Genomic DNA, 25,457 nt, shown 5'->3' with positions numbered 1-25,457 from the left:
AAATATGGATTTTGCGAAGCGTTGGCCAACTCTCAGGAAACTTATTTGGGCCCAGATGGATTTTAAATTGCGACATCGATCAGCCCCTCCGGCTCGCTGGCCGTGTGGGGGGGGGGGAGGAGTGGAGCTGGTATTGACCCCTCCCTGCAGCCGGCGTAAACAGATCACAGGGAAAAGGAGAAAATAACTGGCAGAAGTTTTCCTGAGCTCTGCCTGGCCAGGACACGTCCCTGGAGCTCGTCCACCAGAACGAGGCCAGAGGTACGGGCGCTGGGGAGAGCACAGCCTGCAAAGCAGCCAGCCTTGTTCTGCGCTCACAGGCTGTGTCCGGCTCCCAGCGCAGCTGTAAGTGCGGAAGCACAGGACAGCTGCTTTGGAAACCGGAGACTCAAACGGAGGCTGCGCTCTAGTACGTCTCCCAGACCCGGGAGCCCAATCATCAAAGGGTGAATAATGTTAATTCCTATACCCAGGTGCAGTATCACACCCACACACATATACACACGCACACATACACACACTCGCCCTGCAGCTCCAGGGAGAGGGAGGCTGCTGTGTGCAGTGAGGGTGTACAAGGGAGTTTTTCTTGATGGTGCGTGCCTCAGGCACGAAGTGGCTCACTAGTTCTAGCTAGTCATGCTGTGACGCTTCCATGACTTCACCGCCACACCAATGTATCTCCCAGCCATGCAATCAAAAGCCCCCCTCCCCCACCCTCTCGGACACAAGCCTTCTCAGAGTGCTGTTACATCTGCAAGCCCCATTATGTACGACAAAGCCTAAAGGTTTCTCTGAAACCTGGCCTACTCTAGTGATAGGCAAGTCATGGGGCCTTTCACAGCAAGGCCAAGTGGGGGTATTGTGGGTGGAAGGGAAGGCTTTTGGGCCTGCAGGGGATGGCCCGGGTTTGGCGGAGTGGTTGGTCGGAGGCGAGACGACTCGGAAATGCACTTTAGAGGAGACCAGATGCAGCAGCGGCGTGACCCCTCTGTGGAAGCTGGAAGGGGGGGGGGGGGGGGGGGGGGGGGGGGGGGGGGGTAGGGGCTTCAAGAAACATCAAACACCAACCGGGCTGTGATCTCCACCTCTTCAATCGCTCGGCAAATTGGAGCCTTCTTCCCTGCAACTTCAAATGCTGCTGAAACACTTGAGCCGCTCAGAGCCAGTGCAGCAGGGACAGGCAGAGAGAGGAATTGGAGTGAGAAAAAGGCTGCCTTTTTTCATTTTTCTTTCCCATAGTGGTGTCATAGCATAAGACGGTTTGCACGGTGATAGTCCCAGGTTACGTAAGACGCTTGCCTTTGCTTCTTTTGATCTTGTAAGACGTTCTCCCTTACAATGGGCCCTTGAAACAGACTCGGTTCAGAATTCAAAGCATATATAGATGACATATTGACGCAGTATTACGCTAATTGCTTTCAGGCAGTTCTGCTGCTACAGGCTATTGATGTTAGTAAAAAAAAAAAAAAAAAGGCAGTTACTTGCTGGGATACTAATACTTTCAGAAGAAGATCAAGATTGTCTACGGTGGTCAGCCTGGGTTCTTGTTATGCTCCAGAAATAGGCTGCCACATTAACACACAGCAGATAAATGTACAAAGTAAGATTTTAGTAGCAGTCTTGTTTTTACCTTTACCTTTACCTGTTTTTACCTTACCTTTTATATATCAAGAGAGTAAATTATGGGAAAAAGGAAGCTTGATGCTTTTCTTCCATCCGGCATTGCTATCATAAATGCAGTCCTGGTTTTTGTCCATGTTGCTTTTTCCCCAGATATCAAGTGATGGAAGAAAATGCTATTTATAAACAACGTACATGTAAGAGGATGAATAAAAAGCTTTTGACATAAATGGAGCTTTCAGGACGGCATACAGGGGTGATGAAGGAACGTGGCGGTCAGAGTGGTCTTTGTTGAGCCACGTGGAGAAGCCCACAGATCCGTGAAATATCCCCTGCCCCCCAAGGGGTTAACCCACACCTCCAACAGGAGCTGCTCACTGCAGGCCGAAGGGACGGGTGTCATTGGGCTAGTTAGCGTCAGCGCCCAGGCAGATGCGCTGCCCTGTATTCACATTTTCAACCCACATGCGAAATAAAGGACAGAGCCCAACCAGTGGGAGTGTTTTATCATCTAGTAGCGCTTAGACAGAGGGGGAGTAATCGTGTGGCCGATAACACTATGATTGATGACTTCACTTGATGTGTCGCTCCCCCCCCCACCCCCCCGTCGCTGTGCAGGACGCCCAAGTAAACGCTTCATTCAAGACACGCTTCTTTGCAAGCGCTATGAAGCGAAACTTCTCGGAGGGCCCCACGCCACTCCGCTTGCTGTCCAGCGGTACCCCTTGCATCCACAAAAATGCAGTTTATGAGTAAAGAGGAGCATTCCTCTTTAAGATTAGACCTTCCTGATTTCATGATGCTGTTTCTTTTCTTTTTGCGCTGCCACTTGTGTTGAAGGATAAAGATTCAGCAGCAAAGTTTCCACTCCAGCCATGGCCGCTGTACATTTTACGACTGGTAGGCCTGTTGGAATTTCCACAGCAACTCAGTCCAGTGTCTTTCCCAGTCCCGAGTCCGATACCATTCGCCAGCCATGCTGTCTGTGCTGTTCCTGCTCATAGGAACCAGTCATCGTCTCCGCCGGTGCCAAGAATAAAGAGTGTCAGCGCCATGACCCCGGGACGACTGCCGGAGCCTCTTCCGCAGTCCACGTCTCCTTCAGCCGGCTAAGCGTTCCCAGCCAGCCCGCGTCCCGCTAATGAGCTCCCAGGAGAGCTAAACCCAGGAAAGGTCTCCGTATGACCTACGTCTGCCCTCCGCTCCAGAAGGAGACACGAGCAGGTCAGGGCCACAAGCGTACCCCCGCCGTCACAACCCACGGGCGAGCTCGAAAAGCGACGCATCTTTCCTCTGCAGATGGGGGACCGTTAACTGCGCCCTGTTATTATTTCACAATGATAAATAGGCGTGTGACAGAAGGGATGCAGGGAGGGACGGGCGGAGAAGGTAATCCCCGGCTGCAATACCGGGGCTTTAAAAGCCACACGGCCGGTTTCCATGGCGATGGCGAGAGCCATCACAGGCATCTTTGCCTGCCCCCAAGACAGCGGCAGAATAACGGGGGGAGAGAGAGAGAGAGAGAGAGAGAGAGAGATAGGGAAAGAGAGAGAAAAGGGGGGCTTGAAGGGTATGCCTTTATCGTGAAATGTCTACAGGACCGGTGGTCAGTCCAGTTTCAGATTAGTTCAGCTGTATACCCAAGCATATGGTGCCATTGCTTTGCATTTAACAAGATAATGAGAGGTCAAGAGGCAGAGACGACAGGAGAGAGATGTTGGGAGAGCGGGAGCATCTCTGAGAAAACGTTGGTGTCGGGCATGCGGTTTTTTGCCTCCCGCTGGTCTCATTCTTGCCATGCCACCATGGGCTCCTTTTCTCTGGCGTCGGCACTGAAGGCACTCTGTCCTGCATCCCTCTCACCTACGCTGATGCCTTCACGGCTCGCATGCCGCACTCTGCCCGTAACGTTCCCATTGCGATCTCCCCGGAAAGGTGGCTAGTCGCACGCGCTGGCGGATTCGGCGTGCCTCCCGCCTGCCCGGCCTGCTAGACAGACCTGTGGGATTGGACACGGGACCCTTCAGACGCCCCGAATGGCACATTCTGCCTGGAGTCCGTAAATCGCAAACATGGCAAAAAGCCAGTGAGACGGTGGAGGGCTTTATTTTGGACCCGGTGGCCAACCTCCCATCTGTCATTAATGGCGTTTCTGAGAAAGGAGCTGGCCTAATCTGTGAGGTGCAGACAAGGGGGCCACCACCAGAGATGCCCGGAATAAATGGCAGAAGCTTAATTAAGAGGGATTACAGTGCATGTTCTGTGAGCAGTCCCTGCATATTTTATAGCCGTTAAGTGGAGTTAAGTGTTGGGAGCCCCCACTGCGTCTGCAGTGACTCCTCACTGAGCTGGAACGCAAGAAAGGCATGACTGAGACCCATACCCTCTGCAGCCCCCCAATCGGGTCAGTCAGTCTGCCAGATTTGATTGGTTGTCAGACTTTATGCTATTAATTGCCACAGATCATTCAAAGGAAGACACAGATCACCAAATAGATAGGGGCAGATGTGTAGCACAATAAGGAGCAGGACTTGTAACCGAAAGGTTGCCAGTTCGATTCCCTGCTGGGGCACTGCTGCTGTACCCTTGGGCAAGGTACTTAACCCAGAATTGCCTGAGTAAATATCCAGGTGTATAAATGGGTACCATGTAAAAACTGTAACCTATGTAAGTCGCTCTGAATAATGTAATGTAATATAATGGGATTGTCCTCTCATGTCGCGGGGGGGGAGCAGCGGGCCAAATCCCTCGGAGTCCCGCTGCCGAAATCCGCTCCTCGGCGATCACAGGACCGTGTCGTTCTGCCAAGTTAAACACATGATGGCTCTGCCTCCTTCTCCCAGACGCTCGCTGTCCCGCCGCAGGACGGGGTGTTGATTTTAACCTCGGCTGTCAGGGTGTGGGCTCCTCGCCTCACCGCTGAGCGATCCCGGCCCCCGCCTGTCACCGGGGCAGACGAGGTGTCGTCAAGGAGTCATGTGTGCGAGTGGCAATAATGATGTTTTTTTTTTTGAGTTGGTTTTCAGTTTCAATTCAGTGCCCCATGTTCAGGGCAGGGAATAAAATGTAGCCACAGGGGTCTTCCAAGTCTTTTTTCTTCAGCAAGTATATGTTGTTATACAATTATATATTAGTACTATATAATTATTATTTCAAAATGATAGTTGTCTGTGGCACCCTGTGGTGCACAGCTACTCCTAAGCTTCTGTCCAGTCCTCCCCAGTGTTAGCGGGTTTATTCACATGTGCTAGTGCTGGTTGTGCTTGTGTATAAACGCTGAGTGCATAAGAGATTTAGTGTTAACAGCTCCCTTACTGATCCCTATTGCATCTGCAGGGTAGTTCTCATGGTTATAGTATGCGAGGTGGTGTTAATGTGGTATGGAGTGAAATTTAGTCATGGTACTGCTCATTTGTCACCACATTGGTGTAATCAGTGTTGTCCCAGTGTCTGCAGGTAGAAGGAGAGGAGGTGCTCTGTGATGCGGCCTAACCCTGAGCTCTCCCCGCAGGGTGTCCCAAAGTGTGGAGAAAAACCGCGCCCACCTGCAGGCCGTCAACGACCGCATCCAGCTGGCCCAGGCCCGCGTCCACAAGATCAAGGGTAGCAAGAAGGCCACCAAGGTGAGGCACCCGTGCCACTGTCCCAAACCGCGCTCGCTGGCTCCTGGCTGGGCGCTGGTATCTGTTAGCAACACACACACACACACACACACACACACAGAGGCAGCCACAGCTCATTACGCCCCTGATGGGCCCGTGTCCCACTACACTGCGCCGTCTGCGATCTGTCTCTCAAGCTGCCAGCGTCTGAAGCCAAAATGGAATCAAAGAAGCCGCCTCAGCGCCCATCACACGACAGCGGCCCGCTGTCCACAGATGCACAGTGGCTCCCTCACTCCCTTTCTCCCTCCCCCTCTCTCTGTCTCTCTTTCTCTCCCACTCCCACTTCCTCTCTCTCCCGCTCTGTCTCTTTACCTCTTCCCCTGTCTTTCTCCTTGTCTCCTCCTTCCTCTCCCCTTCGTCCTTTCCATTTCTTCCTCTCTTTCTCTCTCCCCCTCCTTCTCCCTCCCTCTCCCTGTCTTTCTCTCTCTCTCTCTCTCACTCTTCCTCTCCCCCTTATCCTTTGTCTCTCCCCCCCCCCCTTTCTCTCTCTCTCCGGCTCTCTTCCTCTCTCTCTCTGTCCCTCTCTCCTTCTCTGTCTTCCTCTCCTTCTCCCTCCCTCTCCCTGTCTTTCTCTCTTTCTCCCTCTTCCTCTCCCCCTTATCCTTTCTCTCTCTCTCCCTCTCTCTGGCTCTCTTCCTCTCTCTCTCCGTCCCTCTCTCCTTCTCTGTCTTCCTCTCCTTCTCTCTCCTTCTCCCTGGTTTTCTCCCTTTCTCTCTCTTTCTCTGTCTCTCTGCCTGTCTCCCTCTCTTCCTCTTTCCCTCTCTCACAGGCTTTTCTCTCTCCAACCCTCTGCTAGACGGTGTTGTCACCTCTCTGGGTGACATGCTGTTATGGAATTGTTGTTCTTACAATGGGTTTTGAATACCTGTCGTCTTCCTGTGTATCTCTTTTCCTCACAAGGATGCTGTTTGTTTATCATCTCCCGGAGCCTGACAGTGTTGACTCTCTGTTATCCCTTTGTTTGGAGAGTCAAAGGGATCCTATTTTGATGAAGTTATTACTGCAGGCACAAAGGAGAAAGCAGTGTTCCGCAGAGCAAAGACTGGTCTGATGAGGATTTAAATTTACAAAAATATCCTTGATTTTTTTTTCTCCCATCTACAGCTACATTGTTGTCACCTTGCCTCACAGTTTTATCACCACAAATATGATACTTAAGAAAATGATAAATACCGGTCATCATCATCATCATCATCATTATCATCATTTTCAGGCCAGCAGGACCCCACACAAGAAAACTGTATTCTTTTCTGGATCATTTTCAGTCTTCGTTTCTTAAGCAAATTGTTAAACTCGTGGTCCTATGCCCTTTGTCATGTTTACTTATGAATGCAATTAATGAAAAAAGGGGAAACGGCATGCCATAATTAAATGAAAATTATTGGTCTGTGTTAATGTTGGAAATTAATTTAAAAGATGAAAGGTCGGACTTCAGACAGAATATATTCCATGAAAGTATCAATGTCCGCTCGTCTGAGAACTCATCAAGCTCCCCTGACTGTTAGTTCCAGTTGTTCCTAGCCAAGTATGCTATGCTAGGCTTAGGTTAGCATCTCTGCATCTTCTCCCCAACAGGTGTTTTCCAGTGCCAAGTACCCCGCGCCAGAGAAGCTGCAGGATTACTCTTCCATCTTCATGGGCGCATCGGACCCAGCCGCTCAAAAGCGCCCCCGCTACAAGGTGCAGGGCAAGCACCGCCCCCTGGATGACAAGGCACTGCAGGTAACTGGGTTCGGGCTCACAAGCTGTTCATAATGGGGAAAGGAATGGGAAAGGATTTTTCCATCCATTAAATCATTAACGTGATGATAAAGGCTTCTAGACATACAGTACCGGTCAAAAGTTTGGCATGGCAAGTTTGGCATGGCATTCAAAGGCATGTTTGATCTTAAATGCTTGAATTCTTTTCTTAGGAATCAACTTCGCGATTTATATTTGTCTATGTATGAATTTCTTTCCAAAACAAACGGACCAAACCACTGTTGAATCCTGCTGCAACTCTACCAAATGCTATTGCTAACTGGCCTGTCCTCTAGAATATTTTTATGAAGGGCAACCATGTCACATGTGCATACATCATCTACATTTTACGTCAAAATTAAAAAACAAGATTAATTTGTTTTTATATTGGTAATCACATCTGCATAAAGGTTAGCTCAGTCACTTCTGCCTCGGTGACCCTTGCAGAGCACTCAGTGTTTTAGTTGAGCAGTTGGTTTTTTTTCATTTTTATTTTTAATGGGGGAAGTTGTAAAAAGTTGGCTGCACATTTGTAGGTGTTAATAGTGTGTCGTGATGTCCTCTGTGCCCTCTTTGTGTGCCGGGGGCCAGAGGAGATAAATACTCCACCAGGCAGCCGGGGGCCAGAGGAGATGAATACTCCACCAGGCACTGAGGACATACAGCAGTCTCTTTTTTCCCTTTCTCAGTGGTCTCACTGCTCCTCCTGGTGCGCTTTTATATTTTATTACTTTTACTGCATCGCTGTGTGTGTGTGTGTGTGTGTGTGTGTGTGTGTGTGTGTGTGTGTGTGCGTTTACCCTCTAAGCACAAGGATGTTGGCTGTAGCCACTTGTGGGACATTTCCCAGGCAGAGTCATAACCTCAAGGAAAGCAGGGCTTAATGTTTGGTGTGGGCCAGGCTGTTTTCCTTGCTCCTACTGAACACCATGACCCAGAACTGTGTGGTGACCTTTCCCACTGCGTCATGAAGGAGCCAGCCCAAAAAGCCCACTGAGCTTTGTGCAGTGACTTTTTTGGTTTGGTGTTAGAAACAGCAAAATGTAACAGTGACAGAATTTTCTTTCTTTAATTAGTCCAGTTTCAGTACAGGATAAAGTACCACAGAGCCTCCCTCCATCTTTGTATGGGGCGGTTACCGTGCACCTTCAGTGTCCAACAAACTGCAGCTACACTTGAAACCCAGAGACGGTATTGCAGACTCAAAGATTCAGAACCTCTTCAAATAATGCATTCAGACATCCGGGAAGGACGTAATGAATATGGTACATCATAGCAAGGTCACTCATGGAGGAAGGCATGGTACACCCTGTGACAGTCCATATAGAATGCGTATGAAAATGCATATTGAAGTGGTTCAAATCCATTCACAAGTGGTTATGAAATCATAGCAAGTACCACTGAGTGTTTATTTAGAGCTGACAAAGAAAGTATGTTTTTCTCTGTAGGAAAGAAGGCCTTCATAAAGTGTGAATGTTTGTTCAAATGCCTGACCACTAAGATACAAGTCAGCAGAAGCTGCAGTGGTTTAGTGCAGGGGCAGGCTGTTCCTTATCTGCTGTGCATTGAAGCTCAAAAGGGTAAAGTTGGGTTCAGGACTCAGTGAGGTAGTTTAGCAGAGGTGCAGGAGAGGTGGTGGTGCTTTGGTGGAGAGAGTGCTCCTGCCCATGTCCCGCAAAGGTTGCCCCCAAGAGACCCCCCTTCGAGGCTGACAGCCCTCCTAACCAGGGCCCCAGGTGTCCCCGCGCCACGTCAGCGCCAACCCGGCGGCCGGGTTCAGCACCGGGAGGAGGGGGCCGCTCCTTTACATAAGCACAGCCCCCCCCCCCCCCCCAGCCGAGGCACGCCACCCTGCTGCTTTCAGACTTCAGGAATCATCACAGTCAAGTGTGCAACTTTAGCCCTGGCACGCGCTCTCCCTGCAGCAGAGACAGACGCTGTTCTCTACCGCCACCTGCTGGCTGCTGTGACGTATTGCGGCATGAAGTACATGAAGTCTTTGCCTCAGACGGAAGACTTTTGGAGTTCACTGTTGGAGCTCGGTGTCCCCAAAAGCCAGAGGCTTGAGCAGATCAGCTTAGCCACCTCTAATGAATGATTTTGTGTAAAAGTGTAAAAGTTTGTTGCTGAGCTGGTGTCAGTGTTTAGGAATAGAATATATCAGTCTAAAGCAAACCACAAGGAAATAAGAGATGATGCTCACGTGGTTTTTAGTGGAGGATGACCCCATGTTCAGTTCAGCTCAGAGGTTTTCACAGTAGGCCTCTCTTCAGTCTAACCGCAGTGCGCTTTGTCCTCAGCATTGAGCAACAAAGATGAACATGTTTCCTTTTTTCCGCTCCTTAGACGTGTGGTTTTGTCTTCTGGAGCGGTCAGTCATAAGAGTGTACTTCAGTCGTACGTTGCAGCTAGATCGAACAGAGGCGTCGCTCACAAGATGCAGTCGCGATGTGTCTGTGTGAGAGGCCCGTCAGAGCAGCTACCGGAGGTTTCCAGGGAAACGGAGCGCAGGTACCTGCGAGGAGCATGCGAGTGTCTGTGCGCACGCACGTGTGTCTTGTCTTACGCACACCCGTGGATCTCCCAGCATACCCCCTGCCACTGCGACTAGGACCTTCTCCGCAGCCAGTTCCGCAGCTCACCGCCGCCGATCTTCATGTCACACAGTTGTACCCACAACCCCCCTTGCCTTTTTATCTCACCATCGGGGGATGAGAACGGATAAACAGTTTCGTCTGGTAAGAAAGGGAGCCGTTTGCCTCCTGTCAGTGACAGATGCTGAAACATTTGTGAGCAATCCCCCCCCCCCCCCCCCCCCCCCCATTCGTGTAATTCATTGCCCATGCAGACTGATGTAATACCACCGTTGGTCGCACTGCAAAATGAAGCTGTCAGACGCCGTTTGGTTGAGACAGCAGGGCTTATTGATATCTACATTACATTACATTCCATTCCATTACATTCATTTACCGGACACTCTTATCCAGATCGACTTCCAGCACAATAGAAGATAAGTGTATCCATTCAAGTTGAAGTATCTGATGTATAAAGGGGCGCAGCGAGCTGTAGGTCGTGTGCCCAGCAGTGGCTGTCCCTTCCTGGATAGAGGGCTGCTCCAGGTGGCCACGCTGCCCCACACCCTGCCGAACGGCACTATTAGTTTGTGTGTGGGACACCTAGTGTTTGAACTCCCTCTTGCCAGTGTTCTGACTATTATCACGCCTCTCGGGGGCTGCAGTTCTGCTACGTATGTTATTCAGCCCACACCCCGTTATTGTCTGAACGCCCTCAGCCCTCAGTCCGGGCCTCGACAAGGCCAACTGAATATTACACAGTACATACACAAGTGTTTTGCGCAAATACAGACGCAGAACTCAAAACAGAGACAACTGAACGTAAAGTGAGCAAGGACACACAGGCTTGAAAGCGGAGCGCTGTACAATTAAGAGAGCCTCAAACGTTGCCACACGTGGCAGTGGGGGTGGTGGAGGCGGGTAGTAGGAATTAGATTGTGTGTCGACTGCAGTGATGCGAGGTTTTAAGGCTATTTGCAAGCATTCCGCAAAATGCATGCTGGGACAAGTTCTACCCTGAATACACTAGATGTGTAGTTTTTTCTTTGGCCTTGGCTTTTAAAAGGTAATTAGAACCACATATGCCCTGCTGCTGTATTATAGCAGTGCTTTTATGCACTAGTCAAATGAGTATTATTTTGTGCTACATAAAAGTTAGAATTCCCTTCTGCACAGACATAGACTTTTTTTATTGCAACTTTGGCAGTTATTGCTTTACGTGCAATTTTTAGAGAGACCTGCTGGCCTCGTTGCTGTTGAGGTGCCTCTGCAATTTAAAAGTGATAGCTTCTTGCAGGTATAATTTGACCATTTTTAATTTTTTGAGCATGCAGCAGGCAAAAGGTACTCCTTTCTGTGACACACCTATGCCTCAACAGAAGCTAACTCTAAGAGCTATTTCTGTTCATGTCAAATTCATCTGTAGCCGGATTCTAAATTATGAATATTAAACGTCACCAGGCCGGATAACCGAAGAGTCCTCTAAATGACGTTTCTGCTTGTGTTTGCTGTGTCGCCAGCACAATTAGCGGGGCGATTAATTATTCAGGAGACTTTCAACCCTTTCCCTTAACCCTGCCGAACTTAGAATAGACTTGCACAGAAATGACCCCAAACTTTGTAAGGGCAAGAGCCAGCTCTTTCTCAGTGCCCTTCTGCATTCCAGTACTTTCTGCCCCCCCCCCCCCCCCCCCCTTAAGTATTTTAAGAGTGCCTACTTGCTCTTTTTGGTGGGAGATTACGAGAGGGACGGAAAACTGCTTGTTCCAGAAGTTCACAGGACTGACTCCTGATCCCCAGCTCCTGATCTGAGGGCCTCTAAGTGAGCCCGAATCGATAGAACCCGAAAGGGCAGGCCGAGGTTTAAGCCCCAGTGGACACTGGTGTAAGTTTTCAGCAGTATAAAGATTTTATTAATCCACCCCTCTTGTTTCTGCCGTTAAAAAGTGCTGCTGAATCATTCCGTCCGAGGCCACATGCTTCTTTCACTACTGCAAAGTAAAAGTTTTATGTGTGATCAGGAGTTTGACAGGAAGGCTTTCAGAGGGCGGCAGAGGTTCAGGTGTAGCTCAGAAATGAGCAGATTTTGGGAGTATTCTGCACAGTAATCATGACTAACTGTGGTCTTCTTTGAGCAGAGGTACAGTTGAAAGATTGTATTTACTGTCAGCCTGTTGATTATTATTATCCAGAGTGAAGGTTCATATATGATGATACATTAAATCCATATCACATCAGCAGTTATACTGAAAAAAATACATTGTATGCCATGTATCATCAATCAAAATTTATGGTCATACAATTTAGCTCTAAATAAAATATGAAACGGGTGCCATGTTGATTAATATGATTAGAGATGCGTCTGTTGATGTACCTGAACACGCATCTGTCCCAGACTGCTTTCCTATTCTGGGCTCTTTCTGGCGTAGACCGCAGGTGTGTTTTGCGTTCAGAAAGGTTCCATTACCGTAACATCTCACGCTGGAGTGAGGGGCTCGCCCCTCTCTTTCGTTTTGTGTTTTCGATGACAGCTGTCAGTTTGAGGCGAGGTCTTCGTGTCCCCAGTGTCTGCAATAACAGCTGAGCTGCTAAGGGGGGTCGTCTGCTTGTTTGTTTGTTGGCTTGTATAATCGTCCTTGCCGTCACCACTGCTTACCCGGTGCTCAGGAGACAAAGGTTACTTAGCTAGTTTGAGCTGATGTTGCACCTGTACTCATTCATTGCATTTTTCATACTGAGTCTGTTATTTATTGTGGCTTTTGGTCATTATGCAGCCTGTAGAAAGGCGGCCAGATGACGCTGTTATCTATGATGTAATTCCATCTTGGTCTGCTTTGATTTTACACCTTGAAACTGCATTTAAAATACCTGAAGGCACTTCAGATGTCTGAATGTATTATTTGAAGTGGTTCTGGATCTTTTAGTCTGCAGTGGATGGGTAATGTCCCTCTTCTGAAAGTGCTCGGCACTCCCCTGTCCACTCTGTTCTGTAGATCCAGTTCTTAGAACATCTGGAGAGGGAATCTCACGTTCCACGTTTATTATAGCCAGAGCTAAGAGGCTAAAGCTCTTCTAATTTGTGGATTATATTCTTATCAACATTGTGATTGGCTGGCAAAAGTCCATTATTCATTGTACTACTCATTAAGAGGTTGAACATAATTGGATTGTTTGATTTATTGAGGCTGTGGTTGTGTGCAGGGGGATGGATAGGTTTTTCTATTATTTCTAAGATATTTCTATTATTTTGTATGTAATTTTGTGACTTGCTGCTCTTAAGCTGGCAGTGAATTGATAGATTGGTTAGCTGGTTGATTTGTCATTTGAATGGTTGATTTGGTTGATTGACAGACTTGGAAAATGCTTTGTAACTGTTCCCCGTATCTTGTATCATGACAATTAACACTGAGAATCCAATTGCCGAGTTGCTCAACAACTGGCAGCTACAGCGAAAAGGACCTTCTAAGAACATAGTAATTGCTTTCTTACTGCGAGGATACACATATTTCATTCTGGCAGTTGTCATCGTACTCTACCAAAGAAATCACAGCCAAGTAATATGCAGTCCATCACGGAATAAACAGGAATCCTCTGTGTGATCTGTCACCTCTGCGCTCTCTCTGTATCCCTCTCTTCCTCCCTCTTTTTCTCGCCTTGGTCTCTCTCTGTTTCTCTTTTTCTGTCTCATCTCGGCTTGTCTCTCCCCGTTTCTCTCCCTCTCTGTCCCTCTCTTTCTCCCCTCTCTCCGTCTGTGTCTCTCACTCCCTCCTTATCTCCTCTAGGAGAAGCTGATGTATTTCCCGGTGTGTGTGAACACCAAGAAATGCGCGGAGGACGAGGCGGAGGAAGGTTTGGGGAGTCTGCCCAGGAACGTCAGCTCTGTGAGCTCCCTGCTGCTGTTCAACACCACCGAGAACCTGTGAGTTCTGCCTCAAACATGCTGCCGCACCTAACACAAGTACACTAACACAGAGGTAGGCAGACTAGTACAACACAGGTGAAAACCTGTGAGTTCTGCCTCACATGTGCTGCTACATCTTGCACAGGTACACTAACATAGAGGCAAGCAGACTAGTTCAACACCACCGAAAACCTGTGAGTTCTGCCTCACACACCCTGAGGCAGAACTCATAGGTACACAGAAGTAGGCGTACTAGATCTGCCCTCCTCATGAAAGTAACTGATGAACGCCTGCGAGCTGGGAAGCCATACTGGACGGGAGTCAAGCTCTCTGTGCACAGTAGAGACTGCCTTCTCTTAATGAGGCATTCTGCACATGCGCGAAAAAGCCATACTAAACAGGACGCTTAAATGCATACGATATGGAATTAGATCATCCAGAATTAGTGCATCCAGACTATTACATATAAGGAAGAAACAGGCTATGACATAAGTCCTGTGACGTCCTCAGTATGCACATCGTTGCCCTTTCATGCTTATGAAAGAGCGGACACGTTGACAGAACCACCATGGCGGAAGCCCTCAGGCTCACTGCCTGGCTGCCTTCAGCCGTCAGAGTGAACTTCTCCTGAAGGAGGGGGAGGGGCTGGGGGGGGGGGGGGGGGGGGGGGGGGGTCACACATTTGGAGGCCCATCACTGAGACCCCACTGAGCAGCTGTGGAAACGCTCCAGGGCTTACAGGGCCTGAGGTGGACAAGCCAGTGTTACCTATAAATTACCCATAAATCACTGTCTGGCACAGAGCTGGCCTCTTCTCAGTGAATATATATCACCACAGCTGTGATAGCCTTACTAGTATCAGTATTTCACCTGACCAAGTGGCGGGGCACATTTTTTTTTTTTTTTTGGTTTAATGTGGCAGTGTAGAGGAGTGGCTCAGAAGCTAATCTTGTACCCAGGAGGTTACAGGTTAGAATCTCAGGACGGACCACGGAGTAATTAACTTAACCTGAACTGCTTCAATAAATGTTCGACTGGATGAAGTACTGTATAACCATATAAATTATGTAATCTTCTGTGGGTATGAATAACATGCCAAATATAGGCTATGTAATATGCTAGTGATGTCATGCTATGTGTACTCGTACAGTGTAATGTACTAACACCAGTTTTTTGGTTTGTTTGCTTCTTTTGTCCTCTGCCTGTGTATTGGGGGGGGTCTTGCACACTCCCAGGTATAAGAAGTATGTGTTCCTGGATCCTCTGGCGGGCGCGGTGACCAAGACGCACAACACTCTGGAGACGGAGAAGGAGGAGAAGCCCTTCGACGCCCCCCTGTCCATTACAAAGAGAGAGCAGCTGGAGAGACAGGTGCGAAGTACGGCTGAGCACAACAGCGCCCCCCTCAGTCAACCTGCGGCAGTGTCACTGACCTCAGCGATCCCAAGAAATGTAGTGGTGACTAGAGGGAAACGGTAGAACGTGATTGAAGCTGCAGGTGGTTAGACATACCTCCACAGCCCCTGCATTGCCCAGTAGACTAATGTAATTGAGTACGATGATGTCACTGAATGACAGTATTTTAGTGATGTCATTTTCAGTTTTAAATTTCTTCAGTCACTGTTGATAAATACTACAGTCTGAGTCATCTCCCATCACAAATGTCTTCAGTATTCATTGTATGTTTGTGTACCTCTGTCAGAAGTCCCTGGTACACATAGGTAATGTTGTCATTCTGAATGCAGTTTCATTCTCCTCAATCAACATACAATCTGTTCTCATGGCCAAAGTGAAAACAGTAAGCTAAAACTAACTTGACAGTTCACTGTGGATGGAATACAGAAACGGCAAGTTACTCGGAAATACCTCTGTTAGCTTTCTTCCCAATGTATAGTTTTTCAAGTGTTATCTAAAGACTTACTTGCTGAGTGGCACCAGACTACCTGACTCTCTGTGATGTAACTCAAGGCTTCTGTGTAACCTTGTTGGCATGTGTGCTGCTGGCATTTGAATGTGAGCACCTAAGATGACCTGACAGCGTGACATAGTGATGTCATTACGGCTGCTGAACCTTGTGCTACTCCCTGTACTTTCTTTTTCTTTCTCTCACTGACGTACTCTCATTCACTCATACATTCATCCTTTCCCTCACTCACTTTCTCTCTCTCTCACAAACATTCACCCTCTCACTCGTTCTCATTCACTCACTCTTGTTCGATCTGGCGTACATTCATCCTCTTACTCACATTTGTTGTCTCACCCTCTCGCTCACTCTTGTTTGCTTTCTCACTCCATCTTTCTCACTCTGCCTCCTGCTCACTCACTCACACATTCTCTCTCCCTCTCTCTCTCCGGCTCCCCCACTCATGCAGACGGCAGAGAACTACTTCTATGTGCCAGACCTGGGCCAGGTGCCCGAAATTGACGTGCCGTCCTACCTGCCCGACCTTCCGGGCATTGCCGATGACCTCATGTACAGCGCTGACCTGGGCCCAGGCTTTGCGCCCTCCGTCCCCGCCAGCGCCACCATCCCCGAGCTGCCCTCCTTCGGGGGTGAACCCGAGGAGTCCAACGGTCCCGGTACGGGGGTGCACCGCTTCGAGTTCCTGACCGCTGACCTCACGCTGTATAAATCTGCTTCTAGTAGCCTTTGATTCAATAGATATGTATGTGCTGTGCTGTGTGTTTGCTGTGTCTTGCGCTGTAAGAGCGTGTGTCTGTTTTCCAGGTTCACAGTTCAGAGCGGAAGCCCCGCCTCCGCCACCACCTCCCCCGCCTCCGCCCCCCCCCTCCCGAATCCCCCCACTTGAACTCCTCCGCCCCACCTGGGGCTCCCCCAGCCCCTCCCCCTCCTCCGCCCCCTCCCCCTGTCCCACCCACTGGAGGCAGCGACCCGGGAAGCCAGGCGTCTTCAGCTGGTATGAGCGCCTTACTGTCAGCACAGCAGACACCCTCAGCTCAGCTTCAATGTACTGACAACTGTATCGGTTATACAACAGCAGTGGTCTGCATTCATCTTCAGTGTCATACAGTTAGGCGAATGTCATCATTCGGGGGGTGTGTGGGGGGGGGGGGGGGGGGGGCAGTGTGGAGAGAACCTGCCACAGAGCTGTGTGAGAGGGCTCATTCTGCTGTAAGCCTGCCTGTTCCTGGCCCAGATAACACAGCCAAAAAATGTTTCCCCCCCGCAGCCAGACAGCACTTACACTGCATTCATTTTAATGCAGCCGCCGTCTGGATTTTTTAACCGGAATAAGAGAGGAGTAGCATCTTTGGCTATGACAGCACTGCACAACCCATGGGGAGTGGCTGAAGTAATTAGCCAAGGACCAGAGGGTTTTGGGTTCAAACCCTGAGTGGGAATTCACTGTTGTACCTTAACAAAAGGACCCTACTCCATTTAAGTCTGTAACTGAAGGTGTGATGTAACAAGACATACATTTTGAGGCGCCTGCTAGTGTGCTGTAAGGAGTGGGGACTGTAAAGACCCCAAGGTCTGCAGTATTACTGATGGAAATGATGTCGCAGTCTCTCTGATTATGATGGGGCAGTCTTCTCTGCAGCTCTGTGTGGTGGTCTTATAAAGCGAGGTCCCGCTGAAGGTCACATCTGTTCAGTGGAAAAAGAATTCATGCAGAGATATTGTTTGGTTGGACACACCCTGCCTCTGCTTAGCATGTGTTTGCCATAGACAGCGCCTGCAAAAACCCATCTTGGAGGATTTATTTCATTAATTTGCAGTTTTTAAGCACTCTTACTCAAAGCAAGAACATCATTGTATCGCTCTAAATGCATATCACTGGAGCAACAAGTACAGTTTTATCAGTTTACAGTTATTCCATCCCAAACTGTGATCCTAAATGCTGCATACACAAAGCTAAAAATTAATTCAGGGTCTTTCAGTGCCGTATGTTAAAACACCAAAACAAACACTTTCATGTGGTATTCATGTTAGAGTATTCAAAATAACTTCTTTCACACTCCTAATATACATCTTGCTATTAATTGGTAATACCAAGGCACCTAATGTTTCAGAGATGTACACCTGGTGTTCCTGACACAACAAACAATACCCAGGATGCCTTGCGAATGTGTCGAGTCTTCCAGATTTCTGACATCCTTCGGCTCGTGACCCCCTCCGACCTCTCTTCGGGCAGGCGCAGTGCAGGGGGTGCCCTCCGAGGTGGTGCAGCCGTCGGACGGCAGGGCCAGCCTCCTGGAGTCCATCCGCATGGCCGGCGGCATCGGCAACGCCAAGCTGCGCAACGTCAAGGAGCGCAAGATGGAGAAGAAGAAGCAGAAGGAGCAGGAGCAGGGTGAGAGAGACTCTGGTGTGCGGGGATCTCCCCGGTTAACTCCCCCCCCCCTCCAGTTCATCCAAGATCAGCTTATTCTACGATTCTCCTGAGGTTATACTGACACGATCCATTGTGTGAAAGGTGCATACTGATTCAGGATCAGCTACTGTGGGGGCAGGTTCTGCTATAAACTGTCCTGGGCCTCTAATCTCTCTCAAGGTGATAATGTTCTTATGGATATAAAATATACATTTTCAGCAAAAAATGGTTTCTTGTTTTGAATGACTGTCCAGAAGTATCCACATGACATTTAAGAGACACCTATGTATGAAATATGTGCTTATGAACCCTTTTGAAAGTTAAATTACTTCTGAGTTCAATTCTAATCACTTCTAGTCTAAAGTAATTGTAAATGTTATAAGTAATTGACGTGACCCATCCCTGTAGAAAAATCTCTCTCTCTTCATTTAGGCTTCCATAACCTTTAAAGATCATAAATGCTGGCCTCATTAAACTTTGGCCTCTTGTCTCTATTTCCATTTGCAGGGAAATCCATGTATGTCAGTCTAAACAGGGGTAGGATGCAACCATCCAGAAATTTAATTTGAATATTGGATGAGTGTCATGGCAGGGACCAAATAACCCTCCCAAAGCTGGCATTTGAAAAATTCCTTTGAAAACGGCTCTCTATGAACAACAAGCTGAGTGTTTCAGCGAGTGTGGGTCATTAAACTTCCATCTCAGTTTTATGCAGTCCAGTTACGGAGTGAATGCTATCCCAAATCACGTACACTACACTGCAAAATTCTAAAGAGATTTCTAAATGCATTTTTGAAAGTTCTGAGATGCTACAAGAGCAGTCCTCATTTACGGTCCAAACGCATGCCCTTTGTGTCAGGGGGTTTGTGGGAAGATGTTGAAGCCCTCATTAGGGACTCTGAAAGGGCTTTGTTTTGTTTTTGTTGTGTTTTCGCGCCAGTACATTCATACATGCACATGGTCATCAGATGACGTATGGTGGAAGCTTCAGTAGTCTTGAAGCCCTGATAGAGGGGGACTGTAAGGTGTTTGAGTGAAGGCATTAGACTGGTTAGTGACCAGGGCAGACCCTGCACACAGTATCCCCCTGTTCTCACCCGGACCCCCCTCTCTCCTCTCCTCGTCCCGCAGTGGGAGCGGCTGCCAGCGGAGGGGACTTCATGTCAGACCTCTTCAACAAGCTGGCCATGCGGCGGAAAGGTAATCCCGCAGGGCAAACACCACGCCTTAGACACCTGCAGGGGCGCTATGTTGCCCTGCTCGCTCATGTGCCACTTTACACCCATTCCCCTGTCACCTGACCTCCAGCAAGCGGCTGAGGAGGTGTGCAAGACCTGCTTCAAAGCAAGAAAGTGCACCGGTGCAGTGCGCACCATCATTTCTGATGGAGAAAGAAAGAAAATAAAATGAAGAAGTACCCGTACTCTTAAGGATGATGACATAAACTCTTTTGTTTGTTCGTGGAGTATGTTTAAAAGTAGTGAATAGATTAATTTGCTGTTCATTTACGTGAACGTGTAAAAGCTTGAATGAAAAGCATTCCCTCAGGAGCTGACGGCTCTGCACGTGAGGCTGTGGTCAGTTTGTGTGGTTGTGTGGTTCCGTGGGGGCGTAATGTCGGCCCCCGTGAGTGACGGCTCTGTGTGGTGCTCTCGGCAGGCATCTCCGGAAAGGGCCCGGTGGGGGGAGAAGGGGCCGACGCCCCGGCGGGCTCCGGCAGCGCCTTCGCCAGGATGTCAGACGTCATCCCACCCCTCCCCGTCCCCCAGCAGCCGACTGCGGAAGACGAGGAGGACTGGGAGGCGTAACCACCAAGCACCCGCGGTCCTGTCGAAAGAACTGAAAGGATTCCTGGCCAGGAGCAGGCGAGGCTTCCTGATTCTGAGATTCATTTCAAGGACTGGCAGAAGCTTGCCTGTTGACAAACAGAAAAAATATATACATTTATATGTATTTCCCCAGAAATACTGTCTGAGCAGTTATTAGCTGTGAAGTAAGCAGGGAGTTCAACACTCGACCTTTGTGTTTCTCACCATTAGTTGTAATGTCAGTGTGAGCTAGCTTTAGCACATTTCCTTTCTGTGGTTTGCTTGAATGAATGCAGCACCGGAGAGCTGAGACACATTCTTGGGCATTTTAAACACTGACAAATTCTTTCATTTTTCTCCTCTAACTCTCTCATAGTAAAACCAGTTTTGGAAGCATCCCTTCTGCTACAGTTAGCATGTTAAGCTATTTTGTCTTATCATGACTTTTTAATATGACACCACTTTCCTGTGCCCTTCATTCAGTCTTTTCTTTGTAATGACAGGCTAACAGAACCACCTTTCGCGGCCTTTTTGGACTTCACCCAATTCAGCTTTTAGTTGCTTTCTGCGTTGAAACCATCCTGCAGCCCCTTTCAATTACTTTTTTTTTTTTTTTTTTTTTACTTTTCTTGTTCCTCATTTTCCATATTTGGTGGGACAGGCGGGCCGCTCCACAGGTGGAGATTGTGAACAGCGCAAAGCAAACATGAACCACCAGCACTGGCCCCACCACCAGATGGCACAGGAAGGAGCGGCACGCTGACAGGGGATTTGTTAGCTCATTCACAGCCCCTGTGTTCCAGATTTCTGGATTCATTTGTGCGTAATTATAGGCACTGACGGGGGACCGGGCTACGCTAGTCACAGTCACAATGGCGTCACCTGCATACGTTCGCTTTAGCACCTGGTCCTTTTCGCCTCACACAGCAAACTGCAGACTGGGCACCGGGCTCCTCGCTGTGTAACTGGTCTGCTGTGTGGACTGCCGCTCACTGAAGCAGAGGGAGTTGTTAAAGTGAATCCCTCCCGCAGTTCACACCTGTTATGATCACAGCAAGGAATGGGGCATCATGAGTGTTTATGAGATACTTTCTCTACTTGCCCACCCTGTAAGTGTGTGTGCGTGCGTGTGTGTGTATGAGTGTGTATGAGTGTGTATGAGTGTGTGTGTGCGCGCACATGCATACTTGTGACAAGACGGTGCTTCTTTATGTGTGTGGAAAATATGCCTCCCATGAACTGGAATCCATTTTTTGTGTTGAAAACTAATGCATAGAAGTTGATGAGGTGATGACGTTGAACATTAAAAAACATAATCTGGTGTGGCTTTTTTATTGTGCAGTAGAGCACAAGGTTTGGTTTTAGTGATGTGGCAAAACTCAAGGATTCTTCACAATTCTGTACAATGGAGGCATTTAGTCAACATTCATCATTTACATTGTTTGGTACTAGAACTGAAAATTCTGTTAAAACCAAAGTAACTCATAATTTAACTGAATTCTTTAATGAGAGTACCACAGAAAACACATTTTAATGAAATATTACGATCAATTTGCACACAGAAAATCACGTACCATCGGCCTAATGATGCCAAATGTATATGCAGTGTATGTACAATAAGTGACCACTTTATTAGGTACAGCTGTACACCTGCTCGTTGATGCAAATATCTAATCAGCCAATCATCTGGCAGCAACTCGATGCATAAAATCACGAAGACATAGTCAAGAGGTTCTGTTGCTGTTCAGACCAAATATCCGAATGGGGAGGAAGTCTTATTTAAGTGACTGTGGGATGATTGTTGGTGCCAGACAGGGTGGTTTGAGTATCTCAGAAACTGCTGATCTCCTGGGATTTTCACACACAACAGAGTATATAGAAAATGGTGCGAAAAACAAAAATATCCAGTGAGCGGCAGTTCTGTGGGCGAAAACGCCTTGTTAATGACAGAGGTAAGAGGAGAATGGCCAGACTGGTCCAAGCTGACAGGAAGATGACAGTAACCCAAATAACCACACATTACAACAGTGCTATGCAGAAAAGTATTTCTGAACATACAACACTTCAAACATTGAGGTGGATGGGCTACAGCAGCAGAAGACCCCTCCGGGTACCACTCCTGTCAGCGAAGAACAGGAAACTGAGGCTACAGTGGGCACAGGCTCACCAAAACTAGATGGTAGACGATTGTAAAAACACCGCCTGTCTGACGAAACTCGATTTCTACTGTGACATGCAAATGGTAGGGTCAGAATTTGGCGTAAACAACATGCATCCATGGATCCATCCTACCTTGTGTCAATGGTTCAGGCTGGAGGTGGTAGTGTAATGGTGTGGGGATCATTTTCTTGACACACATTAGGCACCTTAATACCAATTGAGGATTGTTTAAATGCCACAGCCTACCTGAGTATTGTAGCTGACCATGTGCATCCCTTTGCGACCACAGTCTACCAATCTTCTAATGGCTACTTCCAGCAGGATAACGTGCAGTGTACTCCAATGGCCTTCACAGTCATCAGATCTCAATCCAATAGAGCACCTTTGGGATGTGGTGGAAAGGGACATTCGCAGCATGAATGTGCAGCCAACAAATCTGCAGCAACTATATGATGCTATCATGCCAGCATGGAGCAGAATATCTAAGGAATGTTTCTAGCACCTTGTTGAATCCATGCCACAAAGATTTCAGGCCGTTTTGGGTGCAAAGGGCGACCCTACCCAGTATTAGAGAGGTATACCTAATAAAGTGGTCACTTGAGTGTATGTACATGTGTAATGTATGAAATTATGACTCTGAAAGTAAAAGGCCAGCAGACTCTAATATGTCTGCAGTTTCAATTCAGATAAACAGTTTTCTCACTGGCCCCAGGTCAGTAACATGTTAATACACTATATGGCCAAAAGTATGTGGACATTTGTAAGGTCAGACACTGATGTTGGACGAGAAGGCCTGGCTTGCAATCGGCGTTCTAATACATCCCGATGGTGTTCAATGGGATTGAGGTCAGGGCTCTGTGCAGGCCACTGGAGTTCCTCCACACCAAACTCGTCAAGCCATATCTTTACGGACGTTGCTTTGTGCACAGGGGCACAGTCATGCTGGAACAGGAAAGGGCCTTCCCCAAGCTGTTTCCAAAAAGTTGGAAGCATACAATTGTCTAAAATGTCTTTGTATGCTGTAGCATTAATGTAACCCTTCACTGGAACTAAGGGGCCTAGCCCAAATCCTGAAAAACAGCCCCAGACCACTATCCCTCCTCCACCAAACTTTACAGTAGGCACTGTGCATTCCAGTAGGTACCGCTCTCCTGGCATCTGCCAAACCCAGATTCGTCCATCAGACTACCAGATAGTGAAGCGTGATTCATCACTCCAGAGAATGCGTTTACACTGCTCCAAAGTCCAGTGGTGGCATGCTTTGCACCACTCAAGCTGTTGCTTGGCATTGCGTATTAGTGATGTTGGGCTTGTGTGCAGCTGCTCGGCCATGGAAACCCATTTCATGAAGCTTCCGATCCACAGTTCTTGTGCTGATGTTGCAGCCACAGACAGTTTGGAACTCTGTAGTGAGTGATTCAACAGAGGATAGGCGGTTTTTACATGCTACGCGCTTCAGCACTCGGTGGCCCCGCTTTGTAAGTTTGCGTGGTCTACTGCTTCGTGGCTGAGCTGTTGTTGCTCCTAGATGCTTCCACTTGACAATAATAGCACTAACAGTTGACCGGGGCAGATCTAGCAGGGCAGAAATTTTGAACTGACTTGTGGCAAAGATGGCATCCTATGACAGTGCCAGGTTTAAAGTCACTGAGTTCTGCAGTACGACCCATTCTACTTCCAAGGTTCATCTACGGAGATTGCATGGCTATGTGCTTGATTTTATGCACCTGTTAACAATCGGTGTGGCTGAAACACCTGAACTCAATAATTAGGAGGGGTGTCCACATACTTTTGGGCATATAATGTATATAAGAGGGAACCATGAAAAGGCTTTTTTTTTTCAGAAACAGACATCAAAGAATTGAATACTTCCTGATGATAATTCATATCCAGAGTGACATGCTATGTTTTCAAAACTGGATTATAATAAAGTCTGGGATGACCCATGTGTTAGTAACATATTCTCTGCTTCTTTCTGACATGTTAATAATGTCATCTTCACAGTCTTTTCAAGCAGCAATGAAGGGGCCAAGCACCTCAGGGCACCTCAGGGCCACCAGGTAGACAACTAATGAGAACAACCCCTGAACAAGACACCAGTCCATCACAGGGTCAGCAGACACATTGACACCCACTCTTACACTCACACCTATGGGCAATATAGCATGTCCAGTTGACATTACCTGAATGTGTTTGGACTGTGGTAGAAAAGCAGAATACCCAGAGGAAAGCCACATGAACACAGGGACAAGTTACAAACTGAATGCAGACGCACCCAGAACTTGAAACCTACACAATGTTAGGCAGTAGTGCTACCCATTTGCACCACCATACTGCCCCCCACTACATGTATGTCAAACTTAAACATAAGCAGTGCCATAAAATGCAGTGTGCCTTCTTGGGACATTGCAATGAGAAGTGCCAGCTCTGTTGGAGGAGTGCAATTTTGGGCTTTTGAAAAAATCCAAAATCATGGGAAAAATGGCAGAGAACATACCATATTAGCTGCATATAATAAAATATCCCTGATTAGAAAAGGACCCCCCATTTTTCAACACCTTTTTTTGGTAACTGACTTTTTGAAGATCAAATCTTATTTTTTAAAGAAATCATTTCATTTGATATCAATTTAATGAAACACACTGAATAAAACAAGGTATGGTGATATATTGTCTACATCTTTTAGATGAAATTGCCAAATTTAAACAAAAATAAAATGTAATCGTATTTTCAAATGATTTTGAAGTTGCTTAAACAAAAATAAAAATAAACTAGTCTACTGGGATTTCTAATACTACTGAACAATCTAAGATAAATGGCGCCATCTGCTGTTATTAATGTATAATGACATTAAAAATTCTAGTCATCCCATGTAATCCAAACCCACTTGAGATGTAATTTCTGAAGCAGAAAAAAACCCTGTATAACATTCAGGTCAGTATGGAAAGTCCAATTGTTTCTTCAACACTATTTATTCTATTAGTTATGGCAATAGGTCAAAAAGTGCAGTAGAAGTGCTTATTTTAAGTGCTACAAACTGATTGTATCTTAGCAGCCGTGCCATTTGGATATTGGACTATGTGTTCATTTCCCAGACAGGACCTGACATCTATTTATGTAATGATCTACAAAAAATTGGTCGCAATATCTGCTTTTCTCTGTGTGGTCTGTGCCTTGTGATGTCCATTGGAACAAAATGCAATTAAAATCTAAGTATATGGACACATGAGTGTTTATCCCCTGTTTTTCAGTATAACACCCCAAAGTGGCTAAATTTCACTAAACTTGGTGTGTGCCACACAGACCTCATGGTAAGCATGTGTATCGACTTTTATACCAATGGACAAAAGCATTGCAGAGATATGGCCACTCTTCCTTTATGGCGACTTCACGGGCAAATTTGTGGGTACACTGCGGCCACATTGTTAAACCTGGCAACTATCCTTTGACAACTGTTAAAGACAATGAAGTTAAAGACAATGAAGTTAAAGAGGTAATATACAAAATCTCATTGTGCCATAACTCTTGGAGGGGATGGTTGAATGTATTGTTGACAAAATCAAAGACGGATGAAACACAAAATGGCTGACATGGAGGTTTGATAAGTTCCCAGTTCGGATCCGTAACTTTGATGAGGCACAAGAAATTTAGTT

At 47.5% G+C, this 25,457-nt stretch overlaps 1 protein-coding gene across 1 annotated transcript in view; it reads left to right on the top strand.

The window, feature by feature from the left end:
• The window catches only part of wash1 (WAS protein family homolog 1), a 35,495-nt gene extending 14,177 nt beyond the window's left edge, over window positions 1-21,318 (top strand). The window contains 10 exon segments of the mRNA XM_036517922.1: window positions 5,132-5,243; window positions 6,861-7,007; window positions 13,381-13,517; window positions 14,735-14,870; window positions 15,872-16,079; window positions 16,228-16,280; window positions 16,282-16,417; window positions 17,657-17,815; window positions 18,968-19,036; window positions 19,496-21,318. Of these exon segments, the coding sequence (XP_036373815.1) occupies window positions 5,132-5,243; window positions 6,861-7,007; window positions 13,381-13,517; window positions 14,735-14,870; window positions 15,872-16,079; window positions 16,228-16,280; window positions 16,282-16,417; window positions 17,657-17,815; window positions 18,968-19,036; window positions 19,496-19,644 (1,306 nt within the window). The 3' untranslated portion in view covers window positions 19,645-21,318.
• The last annotated feature ends 4,139 nt before the right edge of the window (window positions 21,319-25,457 follow it).

This window comes from Megalops cyprinoides, chromosome 23, assembly GCF_013368585.1.
Source record: "Megalops cyprinoides isolate fMegCyp1 chromosome 23, fMegCyp1.pri, whole genome shotgun sequence".
Taxonomy (NCBI): Eukaryota; Metazoa; Chordata; class Actinopteri; order Elopiformes; family Megalopidae; genus Megalops; species Megalops cyprinoides.
This window is presented reverse-complemented; position numbering and strand designations above follow the sequence as displayed.